At 36.7% G+C, this 24,749-nt stretch overlaps 1 protein-coding gene and 1 long non-coding RNA gene across 2 annotated transcripts in view; one reads left to right on the plus strand and one right to left on the minus strand.

Moving 5' to 3' along the window:
- The window catches only part of LOC129454625 (uncharacterized), a 132,150-nt gene that overhangs the window by 12,986 nt on the left and 94,415 nt on the right, over positions 1-24,749 (plus strand). The gene's annotated exons all lie outside the window — the stretch shown is intronic.
- Positions 6,432-24,171, minus strand: LOC129455848 (CMP-N-acetylneuraminate-beta-galactosamide-alpha-2,3-sialyltransferase 1). Its single transcript, XM_073858151.1, has 8 exons — positions 23,838-24,171; positions 23,089-23,391; positions 18,962-19,146; positions 13,348-13,527; positions 12,768-12,778; positions 12,152-12,198; positions 8,913-9,032; positions 6,432-8,226 (listed from the first exon to the last, which is right to left on the minus strand). The coding sequence occupies exons 2-8, from the start codon at positions 23,368-23,370 to the stop codon at positions 8,059-8,061; spliced, it is 993 nt and encodes a 330-aa protein (XP_073714252.1). The 5' UTR covers positions 23,371-23,391; positions 23,838-24,171; the 3' UTR covers positions 6,432-8,058.

The following is a 24,749-nucleotide window of genomic DNA, read 5'->3' on the forward strand; positions in this document are numbered from 1 at the left end:
ATTTAGTGACAGCACTAGACAAGACACACCTGTGAATTTTAAAGAAATATTTTGATATTTTTCAATACTATTCAATACTGCTCCTATGTAAACCTTGTATGTTCAATATATACTGAACTGTGTTGAATTTTAAGATTTCAAAATGCTAAATGCTTTCTTATTTGTAAGTGGCTTTGAATTCTGCTAAATGCATAAATGTAGAAATAACATTACTATTAAACAATTTCTAAACTATCTAGGGCGGTTTTCCGGACAGGGTTTAAATTAATCCAGGACTTGGCTTTCGTTATATTAGGACATTTACGTGTTTTTTTTCCCAACAAGCCTTACAAAAAGCAATATTGGTGTGGATCTTGAGACAATATGATATATGTTAAGATATGTCAGTACAAAATGTTTTAAATGAGGGCAGCTCAAACAAATAATATATTTTAGTCCAGGAAACCGTCTTTATGTCTTTGTGCAAGTGTCATGCATATATTTATGTTGTTGTTGATTTGCATGTTAAAATTTATTTTGCAAATAATTAATTTTGTACATCTAATTACATTAAAAATCACATATGTCTTTGTAATCTCTAATAATGTACAAATATACATTTTTACCCAGTAAAGTGCACAGATGCATCAATGTCTTACCTGCAGTGTTTTTATTCACCATAAGAGGGCAGTAAAAGACAAAAGAGGAAAGAGAACACCGTGAGGTCCACCTTCTATTCAATATATCAAATACTGAAAATATTAAATCTGCAATATTTCATGAAATCACACATACTGTAGGTCTATTAGTTAATAGCTCATTTATTTAAAATTTTCCCAAAGAAAAATGTTTCCAAAAAGTTTTTCAGCTTCAAAGTCTTCAACATTGATTTTTTCAATATTAATTGTTCTGCAGAATAATACATAAAGTCTCCATTTTTCTATTCTTCATGCACAAAAGTATTAGTGGTTTAAAATATGTATTGAAAGTAAGATATTTTAAGATATACTGTAAAAAAAATGCTGTAATTATGCAGCTGGTTGCCAGTAACTTACTAAAAGATAAAGATAAAGACCGAAAATGTTTCTTGTTCATTTAACTTTAAACAAACGGTTGCCAGGAAATAACATAAATGTAAAATCTACAGTAAGTTACTAGCAGCAGCTAGTTGCCAGTAATATCCAGTAATAGTGTAATTTCTACAGAATTGTTTTCACAAATTTCCGTGATTTTTCCTTATCGTATCACAAATTTCTGTTTATGTGTCATTGTCACGTATTGGTTACTCAACTGTTTTTCCTATTTTCAATAGGAATACGATCACAAAAAACTCGGAAATTCGTGACTATAGGTACGTAATTTCGTGTGACTGGGTGTGCAACACAAGTAATTTTTCTGAGAGAGATACATATTGGCAAAGGTAGCATACATACTAGGACCTTTTAAAAGGATACTGCCTCAGTGACAGCTTTTTTGAAAAATTTTTACTGACAGGGTGCCCAATTTCTACTGGTTACAAGCAAAACATACAATGTCATAGTCTCAGATCATCTTAAACTGATTTCTTGAAGGTGACTGAGTTCATTGTACTCACACGGCTTCCACAGTCACAAGATGGGAGTGGGAAGTTTGGATATGTAAATCTGCATCAACCATGTCACGCTATTATGTCAATATGGACCAACATATCTGAGGCATGTTTCCAGCACCTTGGTTAAGTTAGATAAGAAATAAGGCAGTTCTGAATAAAAAGAGGTTTAACCTGATACTAGTAAAGAACAAGGCTTTGAACCAGTTCACGGAATGAAATCCAGAAACTTTTGATATTTTGCAAGGAACAGAAACGAAAGCAGAAACTTTCAAAAAATATATGTTCTCGAACAGAATCGTTTTTTTAAGTAATGGTAACTGGTTAATACCGTTATTTTTTGTTCTTTGACAAGATTTCGACAGATCACGACCCAAGGTTCGGCTCGCATGCAATTCACGGATTAATACGCAAATATAAGTTGATGATTTGCACGTGTTTCAAAGGCTTGCAAATGTAAACACTTAAGTGATTTTAAACAATTTAACCACAAAAAGGCACTAAAGTGAGCAATTTTCTGCGGTTGAATGTGTCCGGTCCAAATCAAACTTGATTATCCCTATGCCCTTCAAAGATCAGAACTCTTGATGTATAAACTTGAGAGAGAGAGTTGCGCTACTGTGTCTCATACTGTAGTCCATTAAAATACATTTGGCGAATAAAACACTGAAAAACAACATAATTTTTACTTTATGTGGATGCTGTATCTTCTTCCCGACGCGTCGTTTGGAATTCGTCCTCCGTCTGTGTGTGTGCGCTCGTTTAAGTGCTCTCAAAAGTGCAAACACGGAGAGACGCGTTTTAAACAGCAAGCGAACAATATTTCTTTTCTTGACAGGACACATACAACCAAAATGATCTCGAAATACCACATTATTCTTTTTAAGTTGTTTGCCAATAAATGACATGGCATTTTCCTTGTGTTAATTCATGTATAATGCTGAAACATGTCAGAATGACAGTTATGCCGCTGAATGTTCAATGACAAGATAGAGACTTAAGGAAAATTATGTAGACTAATAATTTAAGTTTAATGTCCTAATGATAAGCCAACTTATTTGTATGTCCCACAGCTGACATGGAATGTTATTAACCAGTTCGGGAACTTTTGTTCTAACCGGTTTAGGAACGTCAATTTTAGGGTTGAACCGAAAACTGGAAACGTTCAAATACTGTTTCTGTTCGGAATTAACCAATTGGGGAAAAATCTGGTTCAAAGCCCTGGTAAAGAATTTCCTCATATTTTTTGTTGATATGCTGGCATGGATTTGCAGAACTACTGCAAAAATAAGTGGATAATAATAATGATGCACTGTAAGGAAAAATGGTCCCAAATGTATACATATCTGTATACCGCAATGGTATATATTAGAACCTTTTTAAAAGGTTCTGCCATAGTGACAGCCTTTTTTGACAATTTTCCTAACAGAGTAAACAGTTTTCAGTAAAGGGACCTGAATGCTACATTCTTAAATACAAAGGTGACATTGTTGAGAAGAATCTGTTTTTTACGAATCTATAATGGATCAACTTAAAAAATTACTTCAATTTAAAGAACTTAAATGTTCTCACTTTAAGTAAACATTTTACATTTTTTAGGTGTTACCAATTGAAGTAATACTTTGAAGTTTTATCACCTTATATTTTATATATAAAGTGAGAAAATTAAACCAATTAAATATATATTTTTAAGTAGATTCAACTTTCAGTTTTTACAGTCTACGTACCGATGAAACTTTTGATTTGAATTATTAGTCAAAAGTAGTAAAAAATACACATGATAAGACAAAAGTTACAAACCTGATTCTATTTTGGTAGGGTCCTATCTAAAAAGTTTTAAGATTTTATCCCCCGGTTTCACAGACAAGGTTTAAGGCTAGACTAAATCACAAGTTTGAGCTGAAAATAACTTGTACTGACAGATCTTAACACCAGTAACGTCCTTTTCTTAGGCATTTTTATAAAAGATGCTTAAACTTCTTATTTTAACTAAGGCCTAGTCCTGGATTTAAGCCCTGTCTGTGAAACCAGGTCAAAATTGATGGACTGCAGCAGCTATAAGAAAACCAAATGTATAGTAGAGCACAAAAGGGAATAAAGGGCACAAAATGTAGCAGTAATTTATATATCCATCTTGGAAATTGATAGCTTTTGTGACAAAATTATCATATATAAATATCACATCCTTGTTAGCATAACTTCAATTTCTGTTTTAGATTAGACTTTGCAACATGATCTCATGGAAATCCGTGTTATAGTCACGGAAAATTTGATCACTTTATCCATATCCATGTAACGTAATTCATTTTTTTCCATGACAAGAGCACAGATGTCTTTTCCGTGTCACTCCCACGGATTTCTCGTGTCATTTTATGTATTGTTTTCTCGTTGTTTTTTTCTATTTTCAAATCATTGTCGCTTGGGGTTAGATTTAGGGTTTGGGTTACAGTTTTTTTTACGATTGCTATGACACTTTTTTCAATACTTTTAACAAATTTTCTAAACTCTTAACGCACCAACACACCTAAAACACACAACTGGCAAAACAGTTAATTTTATCCTCAAAATCAAACATTGTAAACTAAACTCTCACACTGTTTACAAAAACACAGTAAACATGTCTCAGGAACAACTAGTTATACCAAATCACCAACACATGCTCTCTTCCAACAGAAACATTTAGTCAATCATAACACAATGTCATGAAAAACACAAACATAAGATGGAAAAACAAAAACTGCATACGTTTATGTGTAAGTCTGTCCTTATAGACAGTAGTAGATTATAGACTATAGATTATAAATTATAGAGTTTTTTTTGAAAACTTTTTTATATTTTTGTTTAGTTGGGTTTAGTAAATGCATGTATTACAGTTTTTCTGAATTGCTAAAACACATTTTTTGAAACCATCACTCATTTTCTCAAAACCTAAAACACAAAATCCAATTTCAAACACATTTTACAGAACCCCTGAATCTTCCAGCAAAATCAAACAATTCCTTCAAAACCATTTCACTTGTACTCAAAATCAAACTAAGCTTTCAAATCATACACACATAAGTCTATAATATACCGTTTTTTTTACAATTGCTATGACACTTTTTTCAATACTTTTAACAAATTTTCTAAACTCTTAACGCACCAACACACCTAAAACACACAACTGGCAAAACAGTTAATTTTATCCTCAAAATCAAACATTGTAAACTAAACTCTCACACTGTTTACAAAAACACTGTAAAAAATGTTTCAGAATCAACTAGTTATACCAGATCACCAACACATGTTTTCTTCCAACAGAAACATTTAGTCAATCATAACACAATGTCATGAAAAACACAAACATAAGATGGAAAAACAAAAATTGCATACGTTTATGTTTAAGTCTGTCCTTATACAATAAACAGTAGATTGTATTGATTATAGACTGAGTTTTGCACTGCAGTTTCTTTTGAAAACGTGGTTATATTTTTGTTTAGTTGGGTTTAGTAAATGCATGTATTACTGTATGTTTGTTTTGCTGCAGCAATTCAAGACAAAAATGAATCATTCATCTTAGAGTACAGTTTATGAAAAAAAGTAGACAGAATTGCTGCAGTAAAGACTTTACAGTATTTACAACAGGACAAGATAACAAACATATTCAATATTACTTCCATTTACAGTAAAAAAGTAAAAATAAACAAATACAAACAGAAAAAGCCACTGAAGAATAAAGCAAAAAAGAAAATCTCATCATCTACTCTATTGCGTTTCTATTTGGCCACATGTTCTCATTCACATTTTTCTCTGGCAAGGCATCTTGTGAGTTGTGAAGAACCTTTTGCCATGTCTTATCCACCCCTGACAGTGTTCAGGTGTGATGTCTGGGAATGCACCATTTATTACATCCAGGTGGGACTGGAGAAAAACCTCTTCCGCTGACTCGTGCAGACATATATCTTATTTTTGTGTTGCTCATATTGTTCCTTTTCCACACAAGATCGACCTATAGAGGCCCTCATTTACTCTATTGTATACTATATGGTCATGCAATTGAAAGAACCTGAGTGTGTTTCCTAGGTGGGAATCAGCTGTGATTTATATATTTGCATTGATACAATAAATTGTTTTACAATCCCAATGGAATAAAATACAGGGGATATATTTATGTTTCAATTCATCATATAAATAGCTGTTTAGTTTGACTATAAGTGAGGTTTAGCACATGATGTTATCTGTTTTGACATGCTGTGTGAAAGCATTTATAAATTCTACATTAAAAATCTATTGTTTTGGTCTCGTTTGAGCTTGTATGTAAAAGAAGTTAAAGCATTTTAAATTTGTGTTAATTATATGCATTTTGTGTTAAACCAACAAGAAATGTATTGATAGTACACAGGTGGATGTAGTGCTAACTGTGTTAAGAGTTTTGGAAACTTGTTAAAAGTATTGAAAAATCTGTCATAGCAATCGTAAAAAACTGTAAAAACACAAAGTTATAGCAGTCAAAAGACTGAACAAGTTAAGAGTCAAGAGTCAAGTTCAACTAAAACAAACACTGATCACAATAATTGTGACTTTAAGTGAAAACTAATCTAAACCTAAGTTAAGAAAATGATTCTATGAGTAAGATGTAAAATGCAATTTTAGGTTTCAGCGAGAAATGGTGAGAAAGAGGATAACAGACCTTTTAATTTTGGTTCAGTGTTACTTTTTAACACTCTGAAAAATTGGGACAATATATACATCCGCCAGTGTTTATTTATCTCTGGGGATTTTGCTGTATGATGGCTTCCTGGGACTAAGTAGGGGCTGCATGTGCAGGGCCAGCGCTTAGGGGCCAACGTTTTGCCAATAAGCGAACCTGCATGGGGCCCTAAGGCTATGCCAATAAAGGGCCATCGTAGGCTTGTTTGCAGAGAAGAAGGTGTACATTTCCACAGAATTTCACTAAGGCTGGTTATCTAAACTAGATGCAATTCATCCTATTTATTTCATTGTAACTCTGTGTTCTTTTACAGCTAGTTTATACCACCTAAAGCTAATCTCAGTCTTTTCTTTGCTCTCCAAATGCTCTCACCTTGACTAGAAATATTAATTGGCAGAACTTGTTAGTCCTGCTGGATTATCTGCAAGTGGTTTAGTAGGTAGGCCTACACATCACATTGTAGGCCGAGTTTTCCTCACAAGAAAAACGTAAATTAGCATGATTATCACAATAAGTCAATCGATTTAAACTTTTTGTGCCAGTTAAATGTAATAGAGTAGCCAATATTGGTTTAAATTATAGCACACATCTTTTAAGTTAGTAGTAGACCTCAAAAGTGGATTAGCTTGCGTATCTCTTTTCATGTCAGCTGATTAACTCTTTCGCCGCCATTGACGAGATATCTCGTCAATCAAGAGAAAACGCTTCCCTGCCAATTACGAGTATTTCCCTCTTTCCGCAATACCGCTATTATCCACAAGGTGGTGCCCTTCTGCAACTTTTTAAACTCTGATGTATTGCCCTATGGCAAGCGGCTGCATGTCTGTGTTTATTTTAAAGATCGCTCTGAATGGGATCTCTATGAAAAGTCTGTCACAAAAATGGAATTATCTCTGCTTTTTGCTCAAAATGTGGTGTTTTTGCAGAAACCATATTCAAGAGCTGATTACAAAAGAACTACTGAAGGTAGGATGAAAGTTTTTTTTGTTTGAAAGCAGGGGGTCTGTTCTTTCATTTGGTATGTTTATATATTTAAAAAATAACATTTTCTGGAAAGCATTAAACTTGTGAAAATCATAAAAACGCTGGCGGCGAAAGAATTAAAAACAGTTGACCTTTTTGTATCACCATTGGTGAATTGCTTTGATAGAGACCAGACAAAGATCAGCTCTTAATCACTTGTCATTGGGATGTCTAATTTTGATCATATAACGTGAATTTACAGGTAATCCATTAACCCATGTATAGTAATATTTAGTACTACAGGAGCAAATGTTAAAACATATCTTATATTTTCAAGTTTAAATACCTTTTTTGTGAAAGTGTGCTCATATTTACATGTAATTATGGTGAAATATGTTATTGCATTTTATGTTTCTGGCAGCTTTTAAGTCATTTTCCCATTACGAAATCCATATTTGGACATTTTTCAAAATGGCTGCCATGGCCCCCAGGGGCCAAATTTCTAGGGCCTACAATCCTAAATCTGATCAGACCCCTTTTGTGAGCCTTTCTACCAAATTTGATGCTTTTATCAAAGTGATTGATTTTTGCGCTTAACTGCCCTACTATAGTATATCTACCCCCAACAAACCACCAAAACCAACAAAAACAACCCACACTGAAAGAAAATACAGCATGAAGTTTAAACTACCAAACTAACTAAATTATGTTTTGACTTGTGATAAGTTGACATGACTTAGAAAAACAAGTTAAAAATAAAAAAAACTGCAATATTGCATTTTGGTATTGTACAACAATTACATTTTTCTTCCAGGAACGTCTCAAAATGCGACTTGCTTCATGTCCAACCCTTGTGCATAAAAAGTTTCTTTTCCGAGTGAAGTCGACTGATTGTTTCATATTCGAACTCTCCAGGATGATTTGTCTTAGTATATGGAATCAATGTTTTATCAAAATAATGATGCCAGGTTCCATCTTTTGTAGCTCCAAATCCAAAAACATCAACCTGAAAGAGAGAAAGAGAGTTCATGTTGAATAAATGTTTGTCTGTTATTGATAAAAAAGCACATTGTCATTTTAAGGTGTAAACAATTTTTTTAAGCGTCAAAATTGCTCTCTTAGATTATTAAAATGAGCAAAATATGTCAAAATACAAATTAGATGTCTTTCTTTTGGATTTGAGAAAAAGTTTCAGTATGTTCTCATAAAAACAAACAACTCAGTATATTTCTAAATTTATCTGTATACTGTCACATATCAAAATATATATGCAGTTCACACAAAGGCCTTTGTTTTTGTATAAACTGCCTGTTTTAAATTTATAGACGGTTTCAGCTTTAACAACATAAACAAGCGGCTTTTATGGTCATCACGTAACTTCCAATAAACTCAGCAAAGAATAAATAACAAAAAAGTCATTTTAAAGTATTTTTTTATATAACAAGCCAAATAAAAAACACATAGATTAAATAGGAACACAAATCATTTGTTGTTTTCGACGAGGTATTTGTTTAAGAGTTCAGTTTCAGCAACTAGTCAGACAATTAAACAAACAGAAACCGGTAATAAAGTTCGGACTGTTCGCATATCGAGTGACAGCTCGTGCTCCCAATGAAACGGTCTATATTGACCACATACAACGTCACTAAAGCTTTTTCTTGAGAAATGATGTTTTGTTTGAGGATGGTTTACCTCATCACAGATGTGCAAAGCGAATATCACCGCTAGGAAACCAGTAGACGGATAATAGCCATGATACTCTGTCCAGTTCACGTAGACATATTTAATAAACTCTGGGTGAACTATCATCAACTGAAACCCAAATAAAACAGGACAATTATGAACAACATTTCTTGATACTTGTTGTCTAAAAGTTATGCTTTGATCTTATATAGATACAGACTTAATTCAGAAAATGGTTACAGTTTTTTTACAATAGCTATGACAGTTTTTCCTATACTAGTCTTAACACCAACACCCTAAAACACACAATTGGCAAAACGGTTAATATCATGTTCAAAATCACACATTGTAAACTAAACTCCAAAACTAATTTTCAAAATACAACAATACAGTAACACAATACACTATGTCTAACAAAACAATGCAAACAGGTTTCAAAATCAAATAATTATTCAAAACACTAACACATGTTCTCTTCCAACAGGAACATTTAGTCAATCATAACACAATGACAAAAAAACAATCAGCTGAAATAACAGAAACTGCATTATATTATGTGTCAGGTATGCTCTTGTACAACAGACAGTATATTGTATTGATCATAGAATGTGTTCTTCACAGTGTCTTTTGAAGCCTCTCTACGTTTTTGTTTAGTTGGGTTTAGTAAATGCATGCATTTAGTTTATTTTTTGATGCAGAAATTCAATACAAAAAATAAATGACCATCTCGGAGTAGCTTTATGGAATGTACAGTTTATGAAAAAAAAGGCGACAGAAAAAGAGACAGAATTGCTGCAGTAAAGACTTTATTTGCAAAAGGACATTACTGCAAAATTTACAAACAGAAAAAGCACTGAAATAAAAAAAGTTATCTTCAAATCTGCCCAGTCTTCTGCATTTGGCCACATGTTCTCATCCACATCACACCTGATATCTTCTTTGGCAAGGCACCTTGGGAAGAATCTTTTGGCATGCCTTATCCGTCCCTGGCAGTGTTCAGCTGTGGTGTCTTGGCATGCAGCGTCCATTGGATCCAGGAAGGTAATTTGGTCATGTGGAAGATGATCAAAAACATTCCATCTCCAAGCTGAGAAAAACTCCTCAATGGGGTTGGTGACAGAGTTCTTTGATGCGCTCACTGTTCCTTTCAAAAGGAACTTTGTATAGTTGTTTCATTCCGACTCTGTGTTTAGCTAGAGTCCAGGAAATGGATTTTATGCTGATTGCTGCTATGTTACCAAAGACAAGGTTGTCCTCTACAACTCTGGACTGAATGTCCTTCAGTTTTACTTAATTGTCAGCAATAATCATGTTGACAATAACAAGTTTCTGTTCTTCATTTAGGAGCTGTCCTCTGCCCCCTGAGGGAGGTAGACATTGAATCCTTAAGAGAGACAAAATACAGTTACATATTAGAGACCGGAGGCATACGGTCACTCTAATAGTAAATGGTAAAATTATTTACACTTTGCTGTAAGAAAAGCAATATCCTACCTGTTGGTTTCTCTGAAAATACGGACAATGGATGCCACTGTGTCCCGGCTGAGATTTGGCTGTACTCTTTCACCAGCCTCTTTGTATGATAGCCCATGGTTTATGACATGGTCAATGATAGTAGCTCTTATTTGATTAGTTACCCTAGCTCTGGTCTTTCTTTGAGCGCCACCACACATTCTCCTCTCCCTCTACCTTGCCCCACTCCTCTCCCTTGTCCTTGCCCCTCTCCTCTCCATTGTCCCTGCCCCACTCCTTTCCCTTGTCCCTGCCCCACTCCTGTCCCTTGTCCTTGCTCCACTCCTTTCCCTTGTCTTTGCTCCACTCCTCTCCCTTGTCCCTGCCCCACTCCTCTCCCTTGTCCTTGCCCCGCTCCTCTCCCTTGTCCTTGCCACGCTCCTCCTCTTTTCCTTGCCCGCTCCTCTCCCTTGTCCCTGCCCCATTCCTCTTCCTTGTCCCTGCCCCACTCCTCTCCCTTGTCTTGGCCCCCCTCTTCTCCCTTGTCCTTACCCCACTCCTCTCCCTTGTCCTTGCCCCACTCCTCTCCCTTGTCCTTGCCCCACTCCTCTCCCTTGTTCTTGCCCCACTCCTCTCCCTTGTCCCTGCCTCACTCCTGTCCCTTGTCCTTGTCCCACTCCTCTCCCTTGTCCTTGCCCCACTCCTCTCCCTTGTCCTTGCCCCACTCCTCTCCCTTGTCCTTGCCCCACTCCTCTCCCTTGTCCTTGCCCCACTCCTCTCCCTTGTCCCTTGTCCCTGCCCCGCTCCTCTCCCTTGTCCCTGCCCCGCTCCTGTCCCTTGTCCTTGCCCCGCTCCTTTCCCTTGTCTTTGCCCCGCTCCTCTACCTTGTCTTTGCCCCGCTCCTCTCCCTTGTCACTGCCCCAATCCTCTCCCTTGTCCTTGCCCCGCTCCTCTCCCTTGTCCTTGCCCTGCTCCTCCCCTTTTCCTTGCCCCGCTCCTCTCCCTTGTCCCTGCCCCATTCCTCTCCCTTGTCCCTGCCCCACTCATCTCCCTTGTCCTTGCCCCACTCCTCTCCCTTGTCTCTGCCCAACTCCTGTCCCTTGTCCTTGCCCCACTCCTCTCCCTTGTCCTTGCCCCACTCCTCTCCCTTGTCCTTGCCCCACTCCTTTCCCTTGTCCTTGCCCCACTCCTCTCCCTTGTCCCTGCCCCACTCGTCTCCCTTGTCCCTGCCCCGCTCCTGTCCCTTGTCCTTGCCCCGCTCGTTTCCCTTGTCTTTGCCCCGCTCCTCTCACCTGTCCCTGCCCCACTCCTCTCCCTTGTCCTTGTCCTTGCCCCACTCCTCTCCCTTGTCCTTGCCCCACTCCTCTCCCTTTTCCCTGCCCCACTCTTGTCCCTTGTCCCACTCCTCTCCCTTGTCATTGCCCCACTCCTCTCTCTTGTCCTTGCCCCACTCCTCTCCCTTGTCCTTGCCCCACTCCTCTCCCTTGTCCTTGCATTTCTTTCTTTTTTTCTTTCTTTCTTTCTGTTGCTCTATATTTTTCCTTTTCCACACAAGATCAGCTTGTGTGTAAAAGAAGTTTAAGCATTTTAAATGTGTGTTAATTGTATGCATTTTGTGTTAAAGCGACAGAAAATGTGTTAATAGTATAGCTTACACAAGCTGTGTTAAGAGTTTTGGAAACTTGTTAAAAGTATTGAAAAATCTGTCATAGCAATTGTTAAAAAACTGTAACATACAATATAATACAGTGTTTGTTAGGTAAGTGATTTGTTTTAAGAATGTCTGCACTGTTTACCTTGTCCTTATTGATGTTTTTTTGTAGATGGAAAATATCCAAATTTTCTGAAAAAGAAATGGATAAGATCAAATAAACATAACCCCTGTGTCAAAGAGCTGAACCATAACTTGTTGCGATGACATATGGGTCCTCATCATGGCATGCCCCTTATAGCATTGTTTCTGCCTTTTGTTCACAAAGGATGCTTTACGTAAATGTTACTGCAATGTAACTAGGTTTCCTTAACGGAAGAGATCCCAACATTTTTTGTGTTCACACAGAATTTTACAAAAATTTCTGGTAAATTCTGGTATCAAAGTGCTGAGTGAATGGGGTACAAATATGAACTCTTTACATAGGTACATAGGTGTAGTTTTTGAAAGGGCGCCGCCCCAGTGACAGCTTTTGTACCTTTTTTCAGAGAGTATGCTTTCTTTTTAAAGCTAATCTAATATTTTCTAAGATTTAGAGATAACTATATGTTGCCATCCATAAGTTTAATTCCCCCAAATGTGAACACTTTGACTCTGTTACTGGTGGATATATCTCTTAAAAATAATATATTTGCACAGTGGTATGGTAATGCTAAAATCTCAGAAATTGTACAGCTTTATGAAAGTGGTCTTGCAGTTACTCGAGCAGTCTCTTTAAACAAAATAAAAATGTTAAATACAATACAAATACTTCTATAAAATCAAATCCTGTTAAAGGGCAAGTATTTTCCGATTCACGATTTTAAAGTGTTTATTAGTACATGTTAACAATATGCAAAGGGTACAAATCCCAAGGGTTTTTTAACATAAATTTCTTTTCTTGGACTACAACAAACACACAGATTGTTTTTTTAACAATGAAATAGGTGCACTTTAATCATATGACCTGCACTGTACATGTCATAACCCTTATTGGACCCAACCGATGGGTATGTTGTTATTTTTAATGCCATCCAAACCTCAAAGAGCCTTCCTTTCTTTCAATCCAATCCCCTTATAAAAATGCTTTTGGTTTTAACCCAGTATTTGGTCAAAAAAGGACAAACACAGCCTGTCTGGTTTTAATTTAACATACGCCTTTTTGACCCAACGCTGGGTTGAAAATAACTCAGAGGTTGCACATTCAAAAGTAAAACCTTTTAAAAATATCCTAAGGTTAGAGTATGTCATTAGTTAGTTTTTGGCCATATTGTGTGTAATAATAAAATGAGTAATTCTTACTTTGTCGTGTGTTTAGTGGTAAAGACACGGATAAGCCACTCAAAGTCCCAAACCTTAAAAGGAATAAACACCAGATGGGTGGAGTTGTTCAAAATCCCGACGCTCTCAGGGTAGAAAATCCGGTGAGTGGTTTTTGATCCCACATCCTCTTCGAAACCTTTTGTTGAACCTCTATTGATCCTGAGGGACAAACACAGCGACAGGTTGTTAGTGAATAACACAATGGTTCAAATATTTTCTTTTACTGTTTTTTAAATTATCGCCAGCAAGCAATTTTGCATTTAAAAGTTACGTCTAATAGCCGCCCTTTTGAGACCTCTTGGATGAGTCGTTGCGACACACTTCATTTTGGTCAGCCTGCCACTCCTGGGAGGGTTCACCACTGATGTTTTAGCCATTCGTGGAAAACTGTGGGGTCGACAGCTTATAAAAACTTATTTACAGATTAAACTTAAAAACAGAACAATACCTAAAAGCTGCTGTGTGACAATATGTACAGCTAAAAAGCCAAAGAACCCAGAAATAAGTCTTTACAAGCTGTCGAGCCGCAAAACCCAGCCCCCAAGGAGAACAAAGCGGATCGCCGACCACGCCTCCCCCCAGCGGACGCAGCTCCACCAACAGAAGCACCACGAAAAGTTGCCTGTATCCATTTTTGTGTCTTTAAACGCTCGTTTTTTGGGGTCAACAGCTTATAAAAACTTATTTACAGATTAAACTTAAAAACAGAATAATACCTAAAAGCTGCTGTGTGACAAGGTGTACATTTAACACGCCAAAAAAAATAAATAAATACGTTTTTATAAGCTGTCGACTTCAAAAAACGAGCGTTTAGACACAGAAATGGAAACAGGCAACTTTTCATAGTACTCCTATTAGTAAAACTGCGTCCACTAGGGGGAAACGTAGTCGGAGATCCACTTTATTCTCCTTAAAGACTGGGTTTTACGGCTCGACAGCTTATAAAACTTATTTCTGGGTTCTTTGGCTTGTTAGCTGTACATATTGTCCCAAAGCAGCTTTTAGGCATTATTCAGTTTTTTGTTATAAGCCAGAAATGACAAGGAGGCGGCCTCTCGCAATACAAAGTCAATGGAGACTGTTGGATTGCTTTCCCCCCGGTGGGCGTGGTTTTCAGGTTGTGACGCACTGCGCTCTGTCTCTATACCACGGTTACCAGAAATTGCTCTGTTATAAAATGTATAAATCTGCTTTAACAATGGACTTGGGGTAATGATTTGTTATAATGGTAAAAAAACATCACATTTAAGGCCTACATTGTACAGAAATTGCTTAATTATGAAAAGAATGTGTTACAACATGTGTTTAGTTTTTTTGATTGATTATATTTTAGAATTTACTTATGTGCGGTTATTCCAGGAGTAAGATGTTTGCATATGAAAGACACATCCTGTTATTAAAGTTGACACCCTGTTTATTTTCATGTTTCAAGTATTGTGCGTATTCTTAGAGAACAATTATCCATCAAATGATGACCACAGCTAGGTGACGAAAATCATAACCACAGCCTGTTTCTCAAGATCAATATGACAATAAACCATTCTCTTATCTCTACATCATTGCCACACAACATAGAACATTGAATGTATGCACAATGATCCAGCAAACAAGCTTCTACAAATATTGACACAACCCTATTGACTTTAATTTTTACAGTTAGTAATGTAATATTAACATCCCTATTAATTTCCCATGAAATCTTATTCTAATTTGTCTGTTAAAGGAGTGTTCCATTTTCTTGGAGGAAGGATCCAGATGGTTTGCTCACCACCATGTCATCCAAAATGTTGATTTCTTTCTTTGTGACCCCACGCAAAATGACGTCAAGAGGTCACAGAGTACGAACGCGAAACTCCGCCCCAGTGTTTACAAATGTGTTGAAAGAGGACCGTTCCTACGTTGTTGTATGTCGACAGATACTAATTAATGTCTTTGTGTCAGTTTATTGTTTACAATGGTCTGCAAATGTGCGTTTTATATATTTAACACGTGACCTCCCTACGTCACTACGCATTTACGTTAGGTTTCGCTGGACCGGACCTAGACCAAAAGTTGTGGTTTTAAAGAGCATATTTTTATTTTTCTTGTCAAAAACGACAATAGATTGGCTAGATATGACCCTTATGCCTCGTTTGGGATTGTTTATAGTCCTTTGAAACTCCGTTTTAAAAAAACTGTTAAGTGTTGAGTTAAGAATTAAATGTTGGGCTCTATTAAAGTCCATTAAAATGAGAAAAATCCTGCAATGTTTTCCTCAAAAAACATAATTTCTTCTCGACTGAACAAAGAAAGACATCAACATTTTAGATGACATGGTGATGAGTAAATTATCTGGATTTTTCTTTTAAGAAAATGGACTATTCCTTTAAGGGTTCACAAAAAATGATTCTGCAAGCTGAGGAACCCTTATTTGGTACTATGTAGAAACTTTATTCTTAAAAGTATAATTTACCCTAAAGTTAAATTTACATGAAGGTGCTAAAGGATGCATTGTAATAATCTGTTAAATTGTTCTCTGATATCTACATAGAAGGTATGTGGCTTTATTAGGTGCAAAAATTATCCAGAGACTGTTTTATCCATTTACGACCCCCAGAATAAAATGGTCTATTACCACCTTATTGAATAGCAATGTTGAGCTCTGCTCTGGGGTGCGTTTCCCGAAAGCATGGTAAGCTAAGTACTGTGGTAAGTTTTGTCGTTATTGACAACGTTCAACAATTTGGTGTTTCCCAAACCATAGTTCAAACGAACATTCGCAAGTTGCATCGCAAATTTGTGTGGTTTGAACGACAGGTAACCTGTCGTTAGAAGCATCGTTCCTTGTTATTATTATATGTACACTTACGTTGATAATGCTTTTGAACAAAATAAGCAAAAGACATGTAGTACAGTCTATATCCATCATTCTAAATATATAAAAAATGTATTTCACGTCTTTAAGTTTGTAAACAGAATTAAAGCGCTGCATTTGAAAACTGCGAATGTGCGCAGACTACAAGCTTTAAGACGCAGGGGAATCCCTGGGAGGAGTGACGTAAAAGGGAACTTGCGCATGAATGAAATATCTTGAAAATAAACAACAGATATCTAAATAACGATAACAAAATCCGATGCAATATATGTTATTTACAGCAATAATCTGACGTTAAATCGATTTGCACAGATTAATTAGTACTTCACCTCCCACGTTACATCATCAAATATGTTTTTAAACCAACATGGTTCAAATGACGAATGTGCGACAAATTACTATGCTTTTGGGAAACAGTTAGTTTCTCCAACTATGCATCATACTATGTTGGTTCAGCAGCAAGTTACGTTGTTGTTCGGAAAACGCACCCCTGATTGGCTGTTTCTCAGAGCAGTTCAGTTCAGTAGCTCTGTGTGTGTGTGTAAACAGACCTTATATGTTTGAGCCTGTATCTGATGAAGATACAGAATTTGAGGAATAATCAATTCTTGGAGATTGATAATAGACGTTTCTGACTGGTAAGTTTGTGTTTTTTTCAGCATGGACCTGCAAAATGTAACTGTAACGTCAATAACTTCAGCCTAAACGCTAGCATATAGCATTAACTAGCATATAGCGCTAACTCACCAGTCACAACTTTGTTTTTAACATTGTACTTAATTTAATGTGTAATTTAATGTTGTGGCCAAAGCTGGTATTGCAATAACAAAACTACTCCTACACAGTTCCGGTAAATGTGAAAGTCGGCACATCCTGACCCACCGGCTGACCTTCAACGTGATGCCCAGCTGATGCATGACCAACGACCACCAGCAGAACGCCCTTAACCTCCACCTAATCTCCTGAATCGTTTCAATGTATATATAAATATATCTCCCAAGGGTTTTTCCCTCCTAGGACTTTTTTTTACTTCCCCAGCTAAGGGCGCACTCACACTATCCAAACCAAACCGCGCTCGGGCGCGTTTGACCCCCAAAGCCTGGTTCGTTTGACTAGTGTGAGTGATCTGTTCCGCGCCCGGGCGCGGATTGGTTAATCGCGCCGCGGCCGGGTTGCAGAAGTGGAAGGCTGTGGTGTGAGCGCAATCGCGCCTGAGCGCGATTCAAAAGGTGAAGAAGTCAGTTGCGCGACCACTCACCTTCATCTGCCTCCGTAAAAACCTTTTGATGCGCGCAGCGGGTTACGTGAATGTCCGCGCTGCGCACGTGACAGATCAACTAAGCAATATGATGGCATGTGAGAGGGCTGTCTGTAATCGCGCACCAAACGACTCCGATTAAAAAACACAGACCTATCATTACGGTGGGTTCCAGTGTTCAGAGAGCTTTACTCCCTGCTTTTTTCAAAACAATCACATCTTAATGACGAAAGCGTGCCCGGACTCGTATCGATAAAAGTACAGTGTGAGTGCGTGCACATGGGGGAGTAGGGAGGGGTGACATTCGCGCTGGGGCATGGTTTGGTTTGGTTTGGATAATGTGAGTGCGCCCTAAGCCTGGGTTTTTTTTTCTCCTAGGGGTTTTTTCAACCCGGGGAGGCAGCCTTCTTGGGCTTAACTTAGCACCCTCTTCTTTACGTTACATTAGCAATTCGCACGCTTATAATGTTGATTCATAGCCGCAGCAAATTTAGCTGCTTGTGCTATCGTGTATTATGTTGTGCTATCTGTCGTTTTTCTGTGCTTTTCACTGCTTCTATTAATGTAAAGCTGGTTTGAAACAATCACCAATTGTGAAAAGCGCTATATAAATAAAATTGAATTGAAAAAATTGTTCTGTTTGCTTTGTTGTCAGGTCTTTTATTTTGATATCCTGTTCTGTTTTCAGTTTTTTATTTTGAAATCTGGTCATGTCATGCTTTACTTTCCACTTCCTGTTTATCCGTATAAATGCACTTCTAACACAATATATCACTGCGAAGTACTGCCAGCGTAACAACTGCATACCGAGCGTTCCATAGTTCTGTCTTGTTCCTGTCTGTTTTGTATTCCTGTTCTTGTTTTGGATATTCTGGATTTTGACCTGCGCCTGTTATTTGGATATTGCCTGCCCTTTTGGGATTATTTAATAAAACCTCTTTTGCATTTGGATTCGTCTCTCTCTCGCTTGTGTAGCAGCTCCACGTTACATTTTGCTTACCCCATCGGCTGATTTTTTTGCTTGTTTTATGCACAAAATCACTTAAATTGGATATTTTTGGTCTAAAAACTAGACTTATTTTCTGGGGTCGTTTTGCTCATCAAGAAAAAGCATGAGAATTTTTAGATATTTCTACTGAAAACAAGACAAAAACACCAAGTTTTTCTTGAAAATCATTTTTTGCAGTGTAACTTAAGACACTATGAGCATTTTTAACATTATGAATGTGACATTTTCAACCAAACATTTAAATATAATTTCTCAGATAATGCATTTATTACCAACACATTGAACTATCTGTTACTATTTTCCTAAACCCCTGATGATGGAGTCCAGACATCAGAAAAATATCAGTAATTTTCACGTTTTCTATTTTAAATATACTGTAAATGATGCAAAAACGTTTGTGTGGTTTGTATGATGATTTTCCCTTGTTCACAACAACTCATAACAATACAAAATCGACATTATTATTTGCTACCTCATGACAAAGTCTTTGGAATCTATGAAAGGTCCATAACGTGATCCCAGAAGGTTTCTTGAGTTCCCGACGACAGCACAGGTTCTGCAGCGGTGTGGATCTGAGTTGTGTTCTTGATCTGGCAAGAGCTGGAACAGGTTCCTCACCAAGGTTGTGTAGTTGGCATCACGGTTTCCAAATAGTCTCTGTGTAACATTTTTAAAGTAAGTAACTTCAACCATGGACAAGTTAACAGTAACAGGTAAATGCTACCACAATCTTTCACGTGAATGTTATTTTTGTAATGTAATCAGCCTTTTTGAACAAATCTTTTAAGTATGAATCTTGAATAGAGGGTATGCATTGACGTCGCTTTTCCATGTGACCACGCCAGAGCTCGCCCTGTTGAGTGGCAAAACCTTCAACAAAATGTCTGGTTTTCATAGCGGCTGCCGCAACAACTCCAATACAACTGACTGTTATCAGCTTTAATTGAATTTAGTTGGCCTTAGTGACCCTAACAACTTGCCAAACAACCAGTTGTCTGTGAACACTGGCATGTGGCCAGACATTGCTTTCCTTACATAAATGTTTGTCTTGCCTAACACTATTAAACCATCCCACCTTTGTAGAACACAAGGCTCATTGTAATGTTTTGAAGATTCACTGACAAAACTGTTCAATTACACAGAATAAGAGTATTCATTGGTGTATTTTTATAGGATTTTTTATCCCAAAATTTTACATACCTGACATATGGCTACTGTTCAGTGGCGGCTGGTGACTTCTTTTTCGAGGGCGCTCGATGCAAAGTTCGTCACAACATGTATGTAGCACGTCATGTGTGTGGCTTTTTTCAAAATATGTGTTCTGCGTGTCAGGAGATCCTGTGTACATCACGTGTCTTGTCAAAATAAGTGCCTGCTGCAGACCGTCTAAATATGAGTTTATGATAAAAGAGACGCTCGCGTTTGCCAGATACTCGCATAATCTCATGCGTACTCAGAGTTTACTGTGAAGGGAGTGAGCGTCTCTTTTATCATAAACGTTTTGATGCATGTGCAGCAGGCATTTATTTTGACAAAACACATGATGCACATGGTTCACATGACGCAACAAACACATATTTTGAAAACGCAAGCAACACACACAACACTCTGAACACTTATTTTCAATTAGCGCCCCTCGGAGGAGCAGTCACGAGCCACCACTGAATTTAAATCCAACAAAAATACTTTTTGATTTTTTTCATGCAATAAATAAAAATGTTTAATAACGTTAACACTTTTTCCCGATTTCGTTTTAATGTAAATACGCCTTATTTTTTGGTTTTGTGCCAAACTTTGACTCCCTGTCAGATGACTCCCTTCATTAAAGCTATTTGAGCTATCTTAACTCTAATATGCCGTTTTACCACACAGGTAATATTTTTATCATTTTTTAACTTATTATCAATATTGATAACAGTTGTGCTGCTTTAGGTCCAGAAATGTAATAATTCAATGACACTGCATAAATAAAAAATTGCTTACTCTTTGTAAAAGCTGTTTTGTTCTTTAATTATTATAAATGTGATTGACAGCAGCTTGTTTGTATATGCTGCTGTCTCATTAAGATTATTGTCTGATCCAATATGATGATACACATTTGATTTATTTCTCTTTGTTTACTTTGGACACAAATATTTATATTGTAAATATTGACTGTTTTTATTAGAAAACTTGCTTATTTGAAAACTTGTTTAGAGACGGGTATTTCAAGATCATTTTGTGTGTCGTGGCTGTTCAAGCGCAAAGGAAATGCATACAATCTTCATAATGATGCCATTGAAGATTTTTGGCTGCCCAATGAAACATCAAGTCAAAAGTTTTTTTTTAAAGAAACATTACATAATTTTTACATATTTTTTATACAGTCTAAAGAATCCTTTTGCACTAAAGACGGTTTTGTTAAACAGAAAGCTCTCCTGATGTTAATGGTTCTTCTATAGCATTCTGTAATGCTGGGTACACACCAAAAGTTTTTTTACATCTTCAAAAGATTTTCAAAATGTGACAGACCACAAACATGAGGATAAAAAAAACATAGATTTAACACCTATAGTTTTGCTCCTATAGTGTGTGGTGTGCCATGATGTGTGAAAGACAGCACACCACACACAAACAGATTTTCAACCAGAGTCTCGACTGTAAACACAGGAAATTTCGCAAAATCTTGCGAGTCTTCCGAATAAGCATGATGGATGATATGCAGGAAGAAATTTCAATGATAGTGTTTGGAATGATTTTCACAGAAAATTCAAGAAAAAAGAAAAGGGTTTAGGTGATGTTGTGGAGACAGCGGGAACATGCTTCCATCTTCCATCATCTCGCTTTCTGATTGGATATTGGATATTGTTTGGTTTCATATGATAATCTCAAGAGCGTGCACGTGTTTGTCCTCGGGATTCCCCCAACTTATCAGAAGTTTTGATCGATATAATCATATAATATGTTTAATATTTACTATTCACGATCTGGGCGGCTCTGACGTTCTTCCGATCAGGTTTGGACACTCTTAACACACCTCAAACCAAGGGAAAATCTGATAAGATAATCTATAGGACCATCAAGATATTCGGGACATAGCTAGAATTGTCGGAAGGGGGGAAATCGGCTCAAAATCAGCCCGATAATATTTTGGTGTGTACCCAGCAATTCTACTTTTACCCTCCTTCACGGAAGTAACGCTTGCCGGTAATTTACCGTAGATTTAAATTTATGTTATTTACTGGCAAGAGTTTGTTCAAAGTTAAATAAATTTTAAATATTAAAAAATCTTTATCTTTACAGAATAAAACTATACAATAACAGCCTCATGCAAAGCATTCTGGGAACCAGAAATCATCATCAACCCTTTTCTGTTTTTTGCTTCAGATTTTGTTTCCCAGAATGTTTTGCTTGATGCTGTTTTTTTAGTTTTACTTTGTAAAGACAAAGACTTGTAAATGTATAATGTTCATTTAACTTTGAACAAAATGTTGCCAGTAAAAAACATAAATTTAAATCTACGGAAAGTTACTGGCAACCCAGCTGCAATTTCTACGGATTTTTTTACAGTGTATAAATATTGGACAGAACACATGTTGGGTTATAAACAAACCTGGGTTGTAGTTAACCCAACCATAGACCCTTCTACTGTTTGTACACAACGATGACGTGGCAACGTATGCGCGCGCATTTTGGCAACGGAAGTATGGCAAGAATTTGCAGTGAAGCAACACAGACAGAGAAAGTTATTTTAAAAAGTTGACTTTATCAACTTTTTCAACACAGCTACCAGATACGTTAGCAGATGGCCAAAAATAAAGTGGCCAGATACATATATACATATATTATTATATTATATTAGTGCATCCAAATGCAACAACCAGACATTTTGATGATGGGAAACCGTTTTGATAAACTTTCTGAGTTGTGAACACAAACAACACATTTCCGTTGACATAATGCGCACACAGGCTATTTGATCATGTGGGCTGTGAAAGGGTCTATAAGTTAAAACAACCCAAGATTATTTATTAACCCAACATGTGTTCTGTCCAATTTACTCAGCATTGGGTTAAAAATAACCTAACAGAATTTAGAGGGATGTAAAGCTTGTTACCAACAACCAACCACATAAGGATACCTTTACACTTGGTTCTGTTAAAGCTGGTTAGCAATGATGCCATAAAGGAACCATTTTTAAACATTGAACCTTATTTGTGTGTGGTGTGATGTTAAAGATTTCTACGGAACCAGACAGCCTTACCTTTTACTAACCTATATTATTGAGTGTAAGAACACAGCCTACAATACTGCATATTCAACTTTTTCTGTACCTTTAAAGCAACACTATGTAGTTTCCATGTAAAAATGACTTACAGCTCCCCCATGTGGTTGAAAAGCGCAACAGTGCCTGGTATACAGTTAAAAGTTGTTCTATCACTGAAATAATTTTAGAGACATTATTTAAAAATAAAAAAACTACATAGTGTTGCTTTAATAAATCAAAACATTCCTCAAAACCAACGAATATAACCCAGCATGAGAAATATCAACTTGATAAAACTGCGTAAGAACTATTTCTGGATTCAGGCTTAATGGAAAGTTTGAGCAAATTCTTACCGTCCACCAACTCGAGACGTTTGCGCTTAACTCGCTGTTTCTGCTGTTGAGCAAAAGTTGGACTGTCGGTGCGTAACGCGCGCAGAACCAGTCCGTGGGTTCGCGGTCCGGAGCGCACTTGCGTTGAACGCACGCAGCGGGTTTGGACACATGATTGTGGGTCAAAGGCATATCCGTGGTTTTAAAGTACAAACACAAGATGATCGTGCAGCTCCAACCGCAGCTCAGGAGCAGAATCAAACAGCGATAATTAGATTTCAGATTGGGAAAGAACTTTGCCATCTTTCGTTCTCAGAGTTATGCCTGCGAAAACATACAGTGTAAAAAAAGTGAACACATTATTAGCCTAATATTGAAATTAAGTAGTCTAAAATTTAATGAAACCATAGCTGAAGTAGATATATTAAAATATGGTCAACCCAACAGTTGCTTTGAATTAACCTAAAGTGATCATATTAAAACCAAACTGTATGTGTTGAAACAACCCAATACAACAATTCAGCAATTACCTAAACTATTAATATAACCGAGTTCTAGCAATAAACAATGAATAAATGATTCCTGGTTGTGAATTCAGCCTCAAATAAAGAGTACTAATAGTGCATAATATCATTGGAATGTTGGTTTGAGTTTACTCCAAATTTCCCTAGGGACAATAAAGTAGCTTATAGTATATTTCATTTCTTTGCAAGGTGCTATCCGCTCTGTGCCTCCATCAAAAATGATTCATTATATTAAAGATCGCTTACCTGCTTTTCTTATGCTTTATATATTCCTTAATTTATAAATGCCATAAAAAAGTTTTATATGACACAACGTTGAGCCGAGTGTTTGATTTCGGGTTCAACAGTTTGAAGGTTGCGCTCTGGCTTGCTGGTTCATCCACCTGATCTGATCTATGGCATATTCCCAATGTTGAGTTTTACACACAAATGCGTCACGATGTAACAGCTAACTGTACAGTGTTATCTGTTAGGCATCACATTTGCATGGCAGGTGTTAAATAAAGTTTATTTAACTAATCGGGAGGATCATGGTAATGTAATCCAACTGATCAGTCAAAGATGTAGGCGTAGGCCTACATAGCCGTCCCTCACCTCTGTCCCGTGAGAGTTTTTGCTGCATCCCTCATCCACCCCATTGCCTTATCTATCTAGGAAAATTAATATTTGAACACCCTGCTATTTTGCAAGTTCTCCCACTTAGAAATCATGGAGGGGTCTGAAGTTGTCATTGTAGGTGTATGTCCACTGTGAGAGACATAATCTAAAAAAAATCCAGAAATCAAAATATATTATTAACTATTTATTTGTATGAAAATAAGTATTTGAACACCTGTCTATCAGCTAGAATTCTGACCCTCAAAGACCTGTTAGTCTGCTTTTAAAATTTTCACCTCCACTCCATTTATTATCCTAAATTAGAGGCTGTTTACACTTGGCATAAAAGGAATAGTCTACTCATTTTATATAATAGGTCATTTTTATTTCATCTTATTCATTCATATCATACATGAACGAAAAGAAAAGAAACAGGAAGAAGAAGTAAATCTTATAATACCTGTCACTTATGTATGCACAGTCAAACAAAAAAACAAACAAAAAAACAACAACAACAAAAACAAAAAACAAAACCAACAATAAAAAAAAGAAAAAAAAGAA

The sequence above is a fragment of the Misgurnus anguillicaudatus genome, chromosome 20, assembly GCF_027580225.2.
Source record: "Misgurnus anguillicaudatus chromosome 20, ASM2758022v2, whole genome shotgun sequence".
NCBI lineage: Eukaryota > Metazoa > Chordata > Actinopteri > Cypriniformes > Cobitidae > Misgurnus > Misgurnus anguillicaudatus.